Source organism: Callithrix jacchus, chromosome 10, assembly GCF_049354715.1.
Source record: "Callithrix jacchus isolate 240 chromosome 10, calJac240_pri, whole genome shotgun sequence".
Taxonomy (NCBI): Eukaryota; Metazoa; Chordata; class Mammalia; order Primates; family Cebidae; genus Callithrix; species Callithrix jacchus.
The window spans coordinates 76,381,387-76,399,064 of record NC_133511.1 but is presented as its reverse complement, the minus strand read 5'-3'; the positions used below and the strand labels follow the sequence as shown (position 1 = coordinate 76,399,064).

Genomic DNA, 17,678 nt, shown 5'->3' with positions numbered 1-17,678 from the left:
CCTCCATGTGTTCAGCTATCTGGAAGCTCTCCAAATCCTTTCCTTTTTGTTTTTCACATAGTCATGATTGACAACTGTGTAGAAATGTGATTGGACAGAAGGGATATGACCTCATACTAACAGACTGAGTTGGGAAGCCCAGCAAGGCCTGACTGCTCAGGTTCCCCTTGGTCTCTCCGTGCAGCCTTTCTTACTCCAGAGTATCGGGCAGGACTCTGTCTGGAATGAGGGTCTTTTGATCCACAATCAGATTAGAGTCCTGCTTCGGAGCAGGTAAAAGGAGGACAGGAGAAGGTCAGAGAAAGAGATTCTGTTTTCTGAGACCTGCTCCTGAGTCCTAAAGCACCCCAACGTTATAACAAAAGACTGTAACAAGGGCTCTGGTTGTTACAAGCCAGGAACAGTGGATAAAAACCAATATATTAATATTTAAAAATTGTAATATCATAGCCTCCAAACAGGAGGAAAAGCAATTATTTGTTAGTTGGTTTTTCTAGTTAAAAGTAATAAAATTTACTGGTTCATTTCTATAATAGTCTATATATAAGGTTGTTTGATCTAAGAGCATTTTTCCTTAATACTAAAATCAAGCAGGAATTCTCTCCTCTCTGTATGTTCCTCAAGAAATGCCCAAATTTCTAAACAGTACTGATGTGATTTAAGATTTCCTCCTTTAGCATCTAGAAGACTATTTACTTTTTTAAAAATAAACTTATTTCAGAGTAAATTTACAAAAAAATTGTGAACACAGTTTAAAGAGTTTTCATACACCCCACATCAGTTTCCCCTATTATTAAAATCTGATATTAGTATGGTGCATTTGTAACAATTAATGAAACAATGCTGATATACTATCATTAACTGAAGATTATAATTTATTCATATCTCCTTAGTTTTTACCTAATGTCCTTTTACTGTTCCAATATCCCCCCCAGCACACATTACATTTAGTTGTCATCTATCTTCTTGGCTGTGACAGCTTCTTTGACTTCTCTTGTTCCTGATAATTTTGTTAGTTCTGAGGAATACTGTTTGGGTATTATATAGGATCTCTCTCAGCTGGGATTTCTCTGATGTTTTCTTATGACTACTTGGGGGCTATATGTTTTGGGAAGGAAGACCACAGAAATACAGTGCCATTTTCATCATGTTATGTCAAGGTACATAATATCAACATGATCTATCACTGCTGATGTTCTCCTTAAGCACTGGCTGAGGTAGTGTTTGTCAGACTTCTCCACTGTAAAGTTACTCTTCTCCATACCGTATTGGAAAGACGTCACTGTGAACAGCCCACACCTAAGAAAGGAGTTATGCTCTGCTTTCTCAAAAGTGGAATGTCTACATAAATTATTTGGGCTTTTCCTATACAGGAGACTCATCTATTCCCCGTCATTAATTTATTATTCAAGTAAGTTATTCACATCATTATGGACTCAAGAATATTTTCTACTTTAGGTGATAATACAATACTGTTTTATTTATGTTGTTGCTCAATTTTTTTCCAAGACTGACTGTTGGGAACTCTTTCCATTTGCTCCTGTATCCCTTTGACATACACCCTTCTTTGTGTTTTTATTGGGCACTTCTTTCCTTTCTGGGACTATAAGATACTCCAGTGTCCTCTTATTTTGTATCTTTCTTGCCCTGGTTCTAGAATCAACCATTTCTTCAAGGAGCTCTTGACACTGTCCCCCCTCCCCCCACCACCTTTCTTTAGAGAGAGAGAATACCATTTCTTTATCTCCCTGTCACATGCTTCCCCTGCACTCTTTGACCAGTCAACAATCTCTATACACTGGCCCACTCCAAAACTCTTAAAAACCTTAGCCTCAAATTCCCTCGGGAGACAGATTTGAAGTTTCCTTCTGTCTCCTCATTCAGCAGCCTTACCTCTGATTAAACTTCTTTCTCTGCTACAATCCCCATATCTTGGCATGTTGACTTGCCATGTACATCGAACAACAGACCTATTACAGTTATATCTCCCGCTTCCCTACTTTTCTTATTATGGAGGAGATACAAACTTTCCTAGTGGGCCCATTCAGAGATAGGCATTCCTGGGACTGAGACTAGAAATTATTCCTCCAGCCCTTCCAATGATTTTATAAGTACCTAATATCCTGTCTTAAACTTTTTTTTAATTTAAAATAGTTGGAGGGGTTTCTGTAAGGGAACTCTGACTGATATAAATGACACTGAGGGCACTTTACAATTTGACTTTGAATCCTCTTCTCAAACCTTATTCATTCCTGCAAGGATACTTCATGCTTTGGCTACATGTTTATTTACCATCCTGGAATTTAATCTGTATGATGCCTTCTCATGTTGCAACTGCCTTCTATTTTAATTACCCTCCTTTTCTTCCTAATGTTATGAGTTATCAATTGTTGCAAAGTAAATTATCTGAAAACTTCATGATGTTTACAGCATTTATTATCTAACATTGTTGTGGGTCAGGAAACTAGGCATGGGTACCTGGGTCCCCTGCTTCAGGGTCACTCACAAAGCTGCAATTCAAGTGTCTGCCAGGGCTTAGTCATCTCAGGGCTTGACTAGAATTCACTTCCAATTTCATTTGCATGGCTGTTGGCAGGATTTAGTTCCTTGTTTGCAGTTAGCCAAAGCTACCCTCAGTTCTTTCCCAGTAGACCTCTCCTTTGGGACAGCTCACAAAATAGCAGTTTGCTTCATCAGAGCAACAAGCAAGAGGAGCCAGAAAGGAAGCGTGCTAGCAAGATGAAAGTCATAATCTTTTAGATCTAATCTTGGAAGTGACATCCAATTATTTTTGCCATATTTTATTCATTAGAAGGAAGTCACTATGTCCAGCTATGCTTAAGGGGAGTGGATTATACAAGGACATGAATATCAAGATGTGGAGATCATTGGGAGCCATTTTCAAGGGCTGCCTCCTATCACATTAATTAATTTTTCTCATTCCTTCTTTTTAAAATTTGTTTATCTGTGTTATTATATGCCACAATATAAAAATAAGAATCCATTTTGATAATTTCCAGACTTATTTTACCACTCCACTGTTACTTTGTTTGAATTTTGCCTTCAGTGAAATTGAAAATCTTTTTGTGATATAAAAAAAGACAAAATTGACAGGACATGGTGGCTCATGCCTATAATCCCAGCACTTTGGGAGGCTGCAGCGGGTGGATCACGAGGTCAGGAGTTCAAAACCAGCCTGGTCCAGATGGCAAAACCCTGTCTCTACTAAAAAATACAAAAAAATTAGCCATCATGGTGGCGGGCACCTGTAATCCCAGCTACTTGGGAGTCTGATATAGAGAATTGCTTGAACCCGGAGGTGGAGGTTGCCATGAGCCGAGATCGTGCCACTGTGCTCCAGCATGGGCAACAGAGCAAGACTCCATCTCAAACAAACAAACAAACAAACAAACAAAAAAGACAAAATCAATTAAAAATAAAATCTTCATGAATACCAAAAGACCTAATTCAGTACTCAATAGTGCACATTCTTTTACCTATGAAGATCACCATTTCAGCAAAGTCAACATCACAAATGATAATAGTAATAACAAAGACTTCGATGTTATAAAACTGAATAAAGCTATGGTATCATAACCAAATATCTTAAAAACATGTTTTCTCCATCAGAAGATTAATAGAAGAATGTATCAAAGATATACTATCAAGTTAAAGAATGTAACAGAAATTTCCATGTTGGATAAATATGGGGAGAGGATGTTTAAATCTGAAGATCCTGTATGGAGAATATGTCTGGGTGGTAAATCCAGAAAGGAGGGTGGGATGAGGCATATATCATTAGTAGGCATCAGAGATTATGTCAACTTACCCTTGGTATTGACTGGTATCTGGGCAGAGTCAAGAGGCAAACCTGATCCTGATTTGGACAGAAACAAGGCACTGCCTGCAAGGAATCTTGCCCCAAGCCTGAAACCCCAACGCAGGTAAATCAAAGCACTAATATACTCAATCAAAACAATGTAATAATCATCCAGTGGTCACTGGAAAAGCTGGGTGGTCTGCATCTGCAGGAAGGAAGAATTTCATGTGGTGACAATCAGAGCTGGAGAACACTTCAGACTATAATATAAGCAAGAGAATATTCCCATCCTTGATCCCAATTCTTTATGTCCCCTTTCCAATTTCCCCTTCATAGGAAGAGGAGTTGCTGAGCCTACTGATAAAGAGCAGGACTTTTACTGGTAGGCACACACATTTTACTGATGTGAAGTTATCCTTAAACTTCAAGGTGGCTAAGCTACCTTAAAACTCGCACCCATTCATGGCACTCACTTGATCGCTTCCTCTCTCAGCCTCTGGCAGGACCTGCACCCTAGAGGCAGGTTAGCCATTTTCTACCATTACTTCTATTTTACATATTGAATTAGATAGCTGGACTATCTAATTTGCATTTTTCTCTTTCTGGATCCTACTTAGGTCTCCAGGCTTAGCCATATGTTTAAAAGAGTTTTCTCAGAGAACTCTGCACTGAGGGTTATTAGCTGAAATTAATGAAGTATGGATGGAGGCAAAGATAATTATTCTTGTTGTAATATCCAAACTTCCTTTATTCTCCTTTCCCAGAATGAAGGCTTGGGATTCACCAATGTAACCTTTTCTCTGAATTGATTAAAGCAGAATTCTGCCTCTGTGTAGACATATGCTTTCATTTCTCTTGGATAAATATGTAGGAGTAGAATGGTTAGATCATGTGGTAAGTGTATATTTAGCTTTTTAAGAAATAGCCAAACTCTTTTCCAAAATTTTTGTATTATTTTACATTTCCAACATGCTGTATAGAAGAATTTCAGTTCTTTCACCTCCTTGTCAACACTTGATAGGATCTTTCAAATTTTAGCCATTCTAGTAGCTACAGTGCACAGTGAAATCTTATCTTCTAATTTGCATTTCCCTAATGATTAATTATGTTAATTCATGTGCTTATTTTGTCATCTATAAATCTTTGGTGAAATGTCTGTTCAAATGTTTTGCCCATTTAAAAAAGTTAGGTTGTCTTCTTAACAGGTTTTAAGAGTTATTTACATATTCTAGTTAGAAGTCCTTCATCAAATACATGTTTTGCAAATACTTTCTCCAAGTCTGTGGCTTACCTTTTCATTTTCTTAACAGAAAATTTTCTTTACTTCTCTTAAAAGCAGAAGTATTTAATTTTGATGAAGTACAATTCATCAATTTTTTTTCATTTACAGTTTCTGCTTTTTGTGCCATGTTTAAGAAGTCTTTGCATATCCAAGGTCACTAAGATGTCTTCTAGAAGTTTTGTGATTTTAGCTCTTACACTTAGATGTATGATCCATTTTTAATTAGTTTTTACATATGGTATTGATGGCTGGCAACCTGTCTGGAGCAGCTGCTGTGAAGATGCAGGCTGCATTGAGGGAGGCCCAGCCAGGGCTGCACGCTCCATAGAACCACAGGAGCCGAAACAGGCAGGATCCCTACCCGCTTCCAAGTTGGTGGGATGGGAGCCCCGCCCTCCTGGGCACAGCAGCAGCTGTCCAACCACAGCTGTGGACCTAGGCATATTTGTGCTCCCAGGGGCCTAGGAAGCCCCTTGCCCCCATAAGTTTGAAAGTGCTTGCTACCTCTGTCTGACCTCTCCTGGCTCTGGGGCCCGCTCTGGGGCACAGCATAGTTGTGGCCAACTCCAGGCACTGTCACAGTCCAGCCAGGTGTGGACTTATTAATTCTTGCAGCTTTTTAATAGTATTCCACAATTTTCTTACACAAATAAATGCAGTGCAACAACTTCCTTTCTGACTTGGATGCCTTTTATTTATTTGTCTTGTTTTATTTCATCGACCAGAACCTCCAATACAATGTTTAATTGAAGGCCATTTTTACAGAGTAATATTTCTAACGTCCAGAGCTGGATTAGGCTGAACTATGGAATCTTGTTGAATTTAATTTGGTATCTCTTGGAATTTACTAAATCATTATTTATAGTTCATTTTTAAGCTTTTCGCTTTTCCAGTGTTCAAATATTCATCAAATGTTCAAATATTGAACAATTACCATGCTGGCTGTCAGGGAAATAATGGCACACAAACAGGCATTGACCTATCCCTAATGAAGTCTTACCATACTACTGAGGCAGTTTAAAACAGGAATTAAAAGCACAAGTTCAGGGTTCTGTTTGCTTGGGTTTGAATCTGGCTCTGCCTCTTAATGGCTGTTTAACCTTAGAAAAGTTAATGGGCTCTTCTAAGCCTGTGTCTTCATTTGTAAAGTGAAGGTATTAGTAATACCTACTAGCAGGATTCCTGTGAGGATTAAACGAATTAATATCTTTAAAGTTCTTAAAACAGGGTTTGAAATACAGTAAATCGTCAACGAATATTATTATTAGAGGGAATAATTAGTTCTTCACAGGGTAAATCTTCAAGTGAAGGAGGGGTGTCCAAACATTAAGAAGCATAAGAAGCAGATTAACTGCTAAGCATAGAGGCAGTAGTGTCAGCCATACCTGGGTTAAAATCCTTGCTTTGTTGTTTATTGTCTAGGCAACTTTGAGAGAACAATTTAAGAGCAATGCCTGTAAAAATGCCTAGTGCGGTATTTGGCACACAATAGATGCTTAACAGACAGCAATTATTGATTCAGACGTCCTGAAGAGCAATAATATCATTAACATGTATTCATCATAATAATATCTATCATTTATCAAAGCTCAGCATTTTGAACCGTGTAATTACTTTTCATACATTCTCTCATGCTTAATAACTTGACTAGGTGAACACAATCGGCCCCATTTCCTGATAAAGGAACTAGATGATCTTTGTGTGATCAGTGGGGAGACTGGAGGTCTGGGAAGTGTTATTTTGGACCCCAACTTTTGACCAAACCAGGGCTCTCAGTGCGACCTTGGTCGCCAGCGGGGCGCTGGCCTTTCCGCTTCGGAAGTGGCACCAGGAGAGATGGGAGTCGGCTAGTCCGTTTCCAAGGCCACTTCATGAAGCCGCTGGCTCCGGGAGCCGGGGAGGCGAAACGCTCCTTCGCAGCCACCTCTCCTCTCAGACGGCCATCTGGGCTCAAAAGTCATCAGGAGCTGCGGAGCAGGTCCGTACGGGCGCTGGCGAGGAAAGTTGGGCGCCGTCTCCAGGCAACGCGCCGGGGGCGGGGCTTTGCGTCACTGAGGTGCGACCGGGTCCCGGGCCGAGTCACCGACGCCCGCCGGGCTGAGCTGTGGGCCGAGGCGGCGCTGCCGCTGCCGCGGGGTGCGCGATGCCTTGAACCTGGGGTGAGTTCCGCGGCGCTGTCTTTTCGCTGTTTCCCCTGCTAGCTGCTCCAGGACCCTGGGAATGGGAAGAGGAACCCCGGCCGGGCCTCCGCTACCGAGCCGGGCTTCGGCGGGGAGATAGGCCCGGCCCCGGCGCCCTCCCCAGGCCTCGGCTTGGGGCGTGGGCCCGGCTGGAGAGGCCCTTCTGCGTACGCGCGTCTCCTGCCTGGCGGGTCCCAGTTGCCCGGGGTGGCGGTTGCTTGTCCCGCCTGGGGGTGGTTTTGAGGGACCCGAAGAGAGTTTTTCCTCTTCTGTCCCTGAGTGGTTGTTTGAATATTGCCGCCCGCGCCGTCTTTCGGCTGGCGGACTTAGCTGTTGGTTAAAGGTCCAGGTGCGCTTGAGGAGGGGCTCAGGCGGCGTAGCGAAAGCAAGCGCGAGGATAGCCCGTGGTCTCGGTCCCCGCCGGGCCGGACACTCCAAATAAGAAACTTTTGCCTGGGGCGATACCTCAGAAATAGCCCCGTCGATCTACTTAGTCCCACATTTCTGAATTGGCTTAGGCGCTACCCTTCCCAAAGGTCTTTCTTCAAACTAGCTGCTACCTTGAGACCCCGCTGAGAGGAAAAAAAAAAGAGGTTTTCTTGCTAAGAATAAGAAGGTAGTGATTACACAGCAGGAGCAGGCGGCTTCTGTGTTAGCTTTTGAAATTATTCCTTCAGTTATTTGTCTCTTGTTCTAAAATGTGGACTTACAATTGTTATTGAAATCGATCCCTATTCCCCTTATTAGACATAGTGTACCCTTCTGTGTTCTGACACTGTCCTGTTTAGCGGTGCCAGATAATTCAGTTGTTGCCTCTGGCATATATAAAGCTGCTGGAACACTTTCAGTTGTTTATAGTTCTCACACCTTCAGCATGAAGTTATTCGTTTTCACTCCCCCTCATTCTTCTTGCTATAAAATGACCTGTCCATTCAGAATTTTGTCTGGGGTTATGAGCTGCCACCGGCCAAGGATCCTATGTTAGTCACCTCTACGTAGAAGTCACCCATCTGAGAAGTGATGCTTTCTCAAATTCAGAGCTCAAAAATAGTATGGATTTTTCTCCTTTTCTTTAACATGGCCTGGCTTCAGTTTCTAAAACCCTTTCTCAAGAATCTGACTTTATGTTTCAAAAATTAATATTTGTCATTTGGCGTCAGTGAACTTTGATGTGTGTAGCCTGATCCTTCTTGGTTCACGTCTAAATACAAACACACCTTCCTTCCCCTTCCCTTCCCAAAAAAGCAAGGAAGGTCCAGAGAGAATTCTTACAAGTCTAGTGTGTTTTTTCCAATATGAAATGTGTTTAGTAAACACATTGGTACTGTTAGGAATCTGTATTCTTAATCTCCTAGTACAGTACTCTATGCTTTTGTAGTTTCTCTCGCGTGCACGCTCTCTCTCCGTATATATCTTCTTCTGATCAAGAGCTTTGATCCTGGAACAGGCATTCCAGACTCTATAGTGACTCTGGCCTAATTATTTCACTATGTATTTATGTTAACTTAAAAAAAAAAGTTGATGTCTGTTTACAGATCTACAGTTTGAGAAAACAATGAGTAATAAATAGTATCCTTAGGGACTCAGTCAGTAGTACTTGTATTTATTACTGATAAAGTTGACTTGACAGTGAAAATAGTTTATGTTTATTTCAATTAAGTCTTTGTAAGTGAGGTTGATACAAAATTTGGAGAACCGGTTTCACAGAGGTTTTTAAAATACTACAGTACAGTACTTGTCGTTTAGTCATTGTGTTGCATTTTCAGCTTTTTCCTTTTTCCTTTAGTTATTTTATGAATGAATTATGGTTTAAATTTTTAGGGAGTTTTCGAGCAGTTTTTTAGTTTTTGCTTTGCCGGTTACCAATGATGTAATTATTATATTTTTATAAAGAATGTTTGAATTGCCACAGTTCATTTGTTAGAAAAATAAGTGATTCACTGTATGTACCACCCACTAGAGAATGTGGCATTTTTGGAATCCTTGATCTTGTGCATTACAAAATAACAGTTCTTTATTTAGAAAATCCTTCAGATGCTTTTTGAAAGCATATTTTTATCTTGCAGAAAATGACTGTGTTATAGGTGGCATAATAATATGAGAGCTGCTAGTTACTTGAGAAATCTTAACCAGAAATTTGTCTTTTGTTGAATTCTATGCCAGTGGTTTGAAAATTATGTTGCATGCCCCAAGGGGAGGTATCCTGTTAAAATCAAATGGTGACTCTTTGCCTAAGCATTAATTTAATGATAAATTTTCAGTTTTACATTTTCTTTCATATATGTCTTTAACCTCTGCTTCTCTCCAAGCTAGTGCTGGTAGATGACTGACCAGATCAACAAAAGTCAAAAGAATACTAAGTGAATAATAGAAAAACAAAAACTGCCAATGATATTTACTGCATTTATTCAGTAAATATCTATTGAGTGCTTGTGTATCTGCCAGGAGAGACCATGGCTGCTCTCCTCAAGAAGCTCATGGAGGGAAATGGCCCAGTGACTTAATGGCTGTCATACTATGACAGAAATATGTGCAGTCATCAAAGAGGGACACTAAAAGGCTGTGGTGGTGACTGATTAGAGGATGGCCTCAACAGATTGTTTTTTGTGAACATGCACTCGGTGTTGTGTTTTATATTGTATCTAGATCACAGAGTCATACCTTTACTTAAACACCTATATAGTGATAGATGTTAATATTTATCAATATTTTATGATTTTCAAAATAAACTAAATTTTAGGCCTTCTTTCCTGAACCAAGTTGAGAACCACTTTTGCAGACTCTCTCAGGTAGTCTCTAGATAGTGTTGCATTTTAATCCAAGGAGTTAGTAATAAAGTTTCCCAAATATCACGTACAGTTACAAGATAACAAGTTAATATAATGTTAATTTATATTATATTTATATCTAGATAGTGTTGCATTTTAATCCAAGGAGTTAGTAATGAAGTTTCCTAGATACCAAGTACAGTTACAAGATAGCAAGTTAATATGCTGCCTCAAATTATAAACCTTACTCAAAGTTAGGGCACCTGATGAAAACAATGCTGAAACAAAGGGGATCATTATCTATTAATAATTCAATAATAAGCAACTAATGCTTCTTTTCAAATATGGTTTTGGTCGGTATATAGGGTAGCAAAATATGCTACTTTGGCGTAAGAATTATTTTGAGTTAAAGGCACATTGAAAAGCAGCAGATGTAAGAAGAGCACTCTGACCCTCATTTTTTTTATTTCCTGAAGGCTGGTGATAAAACAACCATGTGAAAGCTGCCCTCCCTATGCCAGGAGGAAGACATTATCATTACCAGAGATGAGCAATCAAAGCTGAAAGAAATCTGTTCAAATAAGCCTTCTTAAAGTAACCCTTATCTTCCTAGCCACTTTTCTATGATTAACTGCCCCAGCCTGAACCTTTATGTCTTGTAATGTTTTCACAGTTTACTTCTCCTTTGTCCAATCTACTATGTAACGGTTTGGCCTTAATTACCTTTTTTAGTCCTTCTTTTTCTTGAAGGCTCCTGTGTATGTATAGAAATGACTAAATAAAATTGGTATGTTTTTCTCCTGTTTATCTATCTTAGGTTGGTTTAATTAATTCTTAGGCCCAGCTGGAGACCCTAAGAAAGTGGCCCAGCTGGAGACCCTATGAAAGTAGAGGGGGAGAAATTCTAATCTAACCACATTGGTTAGATTATCATATGTATGTATATTAAATATTGAGACTATATATTTCAGAAGTTCAGTTTTTTCTTTGCTAAGTCATGTAGATATTATTTAAAGTTTCAGTCTGGTTGATTAGAATCTTAATTACATTTTGATTGGATTGGTACAAGAATGTTAGAGGAAGGTTAAGTTTCATTTTGCGAATAAAATGCTAGGTCACCTACTCCACTTCCCACCAGGTAAAAATCTCTATAACATTTATTAGATGAACTTCCAGTCTTTACCTAAACACTTCCATACTTCCAATGAGAAGGAGCTCACATGTAACAGCCATTTCCACTTTTGGATGGTAGGACATTCTTTTATTTTGAAATCTGCCTTTCTAATTTATACTTACTAATTTATACTTATTGACCATTCTGTACTCTGTAAATGAATCTTGTTTTTCCACATGACAGCTCCTCAAATATTTAAACTTACCATGTTGCTTCATTGTTGCCAAACTATGACTATCTAGAATAAACCTCTTTTTTTTTTCTAGGCCCATGAATATGTTTTAATTATTAGTATCCTTTAAGCCAACTGCTTAGAGCTGAATACAGACTTTTCAGTGTGGCTTAACCATTGCAGAGCATAGTGGACTAGTAGGTTGCTTGCTTGAGACATCTACTTCTAGCAAGAGTGTAAGACTCTTTTAGCACACTTGTTGCCCTGTTATATTGTTGACTTATTTTGATTAAAAACCACAGACTTGCTTGGGTGTGGTGGCTTATGCCTGTAATCACAGTACTTGAGGTAGGCCGAGGTGCGAGGATTGCTTGAGCCTAGGACTTTGTGACCAGCCTGGGCAACATAGGGAGGCCGAGGTGCGAGGATTGCTTGAGCCTAGGACTTTGTGACCAGCCTGGGCAACATAGGGAGAGCCCATCTCTTTAAAAAACAAAAAAACAAAACCCCAGACCTTTTATAACTTAACTGCTTTTGAGCATATCTTACATATGTGTTTCATCTTCCATATGTGTTTTTTCTTACATGTGAGTTAACATGTTACATATGTGTTTTTGTGCAGTTGGCTCTTCAGGATTTAACTTTTAGTCATATTAAATATAGTTCATTTAAGCACATCAGTGTCTGTTTTAGTCTTGATTCTGTTATTCACTAGATACTCGTTTATTCCAGTTTTAGTCATCCACAGATTAGGCAGACATACGGTCTTCAGGTCATCAACAAAAATGTGAAACAGCCGAACTCTTGGTGCCAGTTTCCCTCTCCCTTTGCCTCTCTGCTTTAGTCATTGTGGCCTTTTAAAAAATTACCTCAAAGTGACCATGCTGCTTCCTATCTCAGGCACTTTTTCTAACCTCTGCCTAGAGTGTCCTGCTTTTGCCATGTCCCTACCTCTTTTTTATCCCTAACTCTGACCGTTCTGACCTCAAGTAAAATGTTTGCCCAGGGACTTCTTCCCTAACACAAAACTAGGTCAAGTCCCCCTTTTATAGGCTTTCATAGCACCTGTACTTGTTCACCTAGCACTTCTCATTTTGTAATTTTATATTTATTTGTGTGGTTACTGTCTCTTCTCCACTGTATTGGATGCTCCACGGCAGCAAAAACCATGTTTCTTTTGTTCACTGTTGTATCTCCAGAACGTAAGTGCCAGGCATGTGCTTACTTGTTGCATTTAATTTTTTAAAAATTCCTGTAACACCGTGGCTCCCTAATACCAGTCTGCAATCCTTGGCTCCTGATGATGTTTTATAAGTTTGGATTAGATCAATAAAAATAAGGACGTATTGTATATGTGGTATACCTCATTGTGAAGTTACTGCCCTTCTTGGGAATGGCTTTTTTTTCTAATAATCTTACTTTTCAGGTTGTAAGTTTTTTAAAGATTTTTTATTAATTTTGGGGGAATTTTTATTTTTGGAAACTGTCCTTAATTAGAATTTAAAGAAGTATGCAACACCATGGTGCTGTGAGATTTTACTAGTCTTTGAAATTCAGAAATCACTGATGTTGCCTGTCCTCATCTGAGCTAAGATCTTTATTTCTTTTTGGATACAATTGCTGTAAATCCACTTGGCTATATTTATATATAATTTGCCTTCAGGAATTTTTTTTTAAGTGGCCTGGATCTTCCTCAACAACTTCCTTTCATTTATCTCTATATTATGGTATTTATTATTGCCAAGTAGGCTCAGATTCAAAACAGTAATTATTGAGTTTTTCTTTAATTACAGTTGTCCTTTTCCTATTTTAGGTAACTAAAGGAATAAACTTCAAAAACAGTACATTAAATTTTAATACCAAAAGCAAATTTTACTTAGTTTTGGTTACTAACTTTGTAAACTTTTATATTTTTAAATTATAACTGTATTTTTGATTAAATGATAAAGCAATCTTCCTACCAAAGCTTTTCCTATAAGAGTATTACTGTTTCACCTGCTTTATGTGATATGAGTGTTAATTTGGATGAAATAAAATGATAGTCTTTGATGGATAAATAAAATAGAATTTCTTGGGGGCAGCTGATTTTGGGGGCATTTAAAAAATTGATAGGTATTAGATATATATTTTGGGGGGTACCTTAAAGTTAATGAGCAGGCCAGGCACAGTGGCTCACACCTGTAATCCCAGACTTTGGGAGGCTGAGGCGAGCAGATCACCTGAGGTTAAGAGTTTGAGACCAGCCTGACCAACGTGGAGAAACCCTGTGTCTACTGAAAATACAAAATTAACTGTGCATGGTGGCACATGCCTGTAATCTCAGCTACTCAGGAGGCTGAGGCAAGAGAATCGCTTGAACCTGGGAGGCAGAGGTTGCTGTGAGCCGAGATGGCGTCATTGCACTCCAGCCTGGGCAAAAAGAGCAAAACTCCGTCTCAAAAAAAAAAAAAAAAAAATCAACAAAAAAGCTGTCTTTTCCAAGCAGAAAATGTGAGGTGGTTAAGATATGACATTCTAATTTTCTTAGGTTTCTCTAAGTCTGTTTACGTATTTTTAAAAATTAAAAATTAAATCTATAAATAAAGGAATTCAACAACAAATTTTTTTAGCTGATAGAAGTATATTGTGAGCCAGTATGCCAATGTACATAAGGATGTAAGTATAGAATCTGAGAAAACAAATTCCAAGTTCACGTTCACCACTTAACAGCTGTGTAACTTTAGATAAGTCACCTAGCTCAGTTTCCCCGTCTGTGGGAAACAGGAGTATAATACTGTCTGCCTCTTAGGATTGTTGTATGAAGTAGCTGACATAATATATGGAAAACAGTTTGGAGTCTGACATGGTAAGCAGTCAGGAAATGTTCTTAGGAAAATTATATAAGGTAGACAAGCTTCCTCTTAACTACAATTACTCGAATGCCTGTGTGTGTGGGGTGCGCGTGGGCACACATGCCTAGTGGTTTTTGACTTGGTAAACTTACAAGAATTGGAGGTTCATCACCACCCCCCCAGTGATATATAAGTGCATCCTGTTTTCTCATTTAGCTATGTGAATCTGAAAACCATAGTCATTTAAATTCTACCTTAGACTCATGTAGGTTTACTCAGCTCTCACTTAAAGGCATTCCTAGTTTTTCTTTATTTTTTTGAAGAATGGGTACATTGCTGTTTTTGTATTATATGTAAAAGTAACTTTTCTGTATATTTGACAGAAACTATGTGAAGCAACGCTTTCTGGATTTTGAAAGACATCATTTCGTCATGGGACAGCAAATTTCGGATCAGACACAGTTGGTTATTAGCAAGTTACCAGAAAAAGTAGCAAAACATGTCACATTGGTTCGAGAAAGTGGCTCCTTAACTTATGAAGAATTTCTTGGGAGAGTAGCTGAGCTTAATGATGTGTAAGGCTTGCTCTTTTTGTTTTTCATTTTTCTGCCAATGTATGTCTGCCCCATATGTCATGGCTTTGTAAGACGTAACCAGAGGTATTGATTGGTAACACTTAAATGTTTTCAGTTAGCAATTAACAAATATTTTTTGAGTATCTATTATAGCTATGAAGCTTTTTGAAATATTTATTGAGTATCTCTTATGTCTATATAGCTTTTTGAAAATATGTAATGGGACAGAAGAGATAGAAAGAACTTAAAATGGAACTTGGAACACAGCACAGGCATATTGAAGCAATTCTAGGATACAGTAGTAGAACCCAACATCTCAATTTTATACCAATATACTCTTGTTTGAAAGCACTAAAGGGTTGCCTAAAATGGAATACGCAAAGTAGCCATTCTAGAGAAAGACTCCTAGGATAGTCAAAGGTAACACCGAGGTTTCTGTACATGAACCAATTGATTTGCATGTGTGTGTGGGTGTGTGTGTGTACACACATACATGTATACTGTTTTTTTACTGCCAGAGGCATACATATGTAGTACTAGCTCATTTTTGCCACTGAGAAATAACATATTTCATTAATTAATATATTTAATTAGTTAACACCTTTAAATTTCTACTTAAGTCTTTTAATAGATTTTTAAAATGGAATATAAATTTCTCTGCCTTCTTAAAGAGCACACCTAATAACACTTAGTCTTTTATTAATTTATTATTTATTACATTAGTTTTGGTATTGATCTATATAGAAGCTATTAAAATACATAGGGTGCCTTGTCCCTGAATGGCCCCAGACCACTGTGCTTTTTAAATACAACTTTTTTACTGTTTATTTTCTCCCTTGGTGACAATTGGGCAGATGTCATGTCTTTCTTTTAAATCTGCCTCTGGCAACATCCACATCCACCTTTATTTATATATACTAACCCCTGGGAGTGTAATTAGAATATATGGAGTCACCTCTTAAATGAGATCGTAAAGGTCTCTGTTTAGGCTCTTCGACTTAGCTAACATTCACTGAGCACATAGGATGTGCAAGGCACTCTACTAAGGACTAGACCTTTTAATTGAGGGCTACATTGATTGCCCAGGTATTCATGGCAGGACCCCTTCTCTGAATCTCAGATTTCCTGTTATCCCACATTACCTCCCCTTAAGAAGGCTGAATGAAATCATCTGGCAGTTCAGGATCATTTAATATATAAACTTAAAATACTGTAGTCACTATTAATAGTTTAAAGTAAGATACATGAACACACTCCCTAGGCATGACCGTGGTGTTAGGTGGTAACAGACTTACTTGGCAATCTGGAACACATTAGATAAGCTTGACATACTGTCTTTATGTGAAAATACACTGTCTTTATTGTGAAGAATAAAGACTGTCTTAAAAGTTATCTTACAAGGTGGTTTATTTTAAGAAGATTGGATTTCATTCATTAAAAAACAAAACCTGTATATAGGGGGGTGTATGTGTGTGTAGAAAATGAACTAAACTATTCCCAGTGCTTGTCTCTTGGTTGGGAGATAGTGGGAAAAGAAGGCAGATGGGGGATTTTACATTTTACTGTGTGTATATATGTATTTTATGATAAAAATATAGTCATTGGTTTTAAAAATTCTAGCATTTGTTTTTTTAAATTATCCAAAGGGTAGTGTTTGAAGCATTACTTCTGGGACCATATTCTTAAGGAATTTTTAAAGTAGGACTGTGAATTTAGTAATATCATAAGAGTGGAATGCTTTTTTGTGTTTTCAACTCTTATGAGCAGTCATCAATGACATTTAACCATTCTTTTAGAGTCTTGTGAATTTATATTCACAAACCCAGTCTATTGTATAAAATTTTGCCCTTTAGCCTAAAGATACAGGTATTACATAAAATGTACTCCATAAAACCATCCACAAACTAAGCTTACTGTGTGATACAGAGGTCTTCCTTTTATTTATTTAGCACAGGACACTTCTGACTGGATTTGGTTTTTAAAACCAATTCCCATGGGTCAGAGTTGGGCATTTCAGACATGCAATGATCTTCAAGAACTGTAAAATGAAACCTATATACGATGAAGTGTGGCTTGGCAGCTAGAAAACAGAACTGGAAACTGGCACAGTATTTTCACAGAATACTTTGTTTCCTAAGGCTAGTTGCTTAACTTTTGAAAGCCTCATTTTATGAGCTGTAAGTCACTTAGTTGAGTGTGATATTCCCACTGGTGCCCAGAGACAGTTGTTAGTAATGATAAAAGGGAACTGTAATACTTATGCATGTCTTTGAACTGATTTAAATTAATGTTGATAGTATAATATTGCATTACCTTCTAAAAGTGATATATTTTTATGTTAAAATTCTGTAGCTTTCTAAATTAAAATTACTCTGCTAGGGGAGGACAGTAGAGCTATATATAAAGTGTCTCAAATCAGTTGTTTTATTTGATCCAGTTCCAAATTATCTGAACAAAAACTTTCAAGAGGTTTGTTAATATTGTTGCTTAAACAAGGATTCAACCAAGGGCAAGGTGTTTTTCATGCTTTATATACATTTTAAGTAGTAGTCAAAATTTTGATAAATGACGCTAGCTAACATTTTTTTTTTTTTTTTTTGAGATGGAGTCTCATTCTGTTGCTCAGGCTGGAGTGCAATGGTGTGATCTCAGCTCACTGCAACCTTTGCCTCCTGGATCCAAGCGATTCTCCTGCCTCAGCCTCCTGAGTAGTTGGGATTACAGGTGCACACCACCACACCCGGCTAATTTTTGTATTTTTAGTAGAGACAAGGTTTCACCATATTGGTCAGGCTGGTCTCGAACTCCTAACCTCATGATCTACACCTTGGCCTCCCAAAGCTTTGGAATTACAGGCGTAAGCCATTATGCGCAGC

General features: G+C 38.3%; 1 protein-coding gene across 1 annotated transcript in view; it reads left to right on the top strand.

Annotated features, from left to right (window-relative positions):
- The first annotated feature begins 7,196 nt into the window (after window positions 1–7,196).
- The window catches only part of RNF141 (ring finger protein 141), a 31,710-nt gene continuing 21,228 nt past the window's right edge, over window positions 7,197–17,678 (top strand). The window contains exons 1-2 of the mRNA XM_002755044.7: window positions 7,197–7,261; window positions 14,611–14,802. Coding sequence (XP_002755090.1) covers window positions 14,660–14,802 — 143 coding nt within the window. The 5' untranslated portion in view covers window positions 7,197–7,261; window positions 14,611–14,659. The remainder of the gene's footprint in view (window positions 7,262–14,610; window positions 14,803–17,678) is intronic.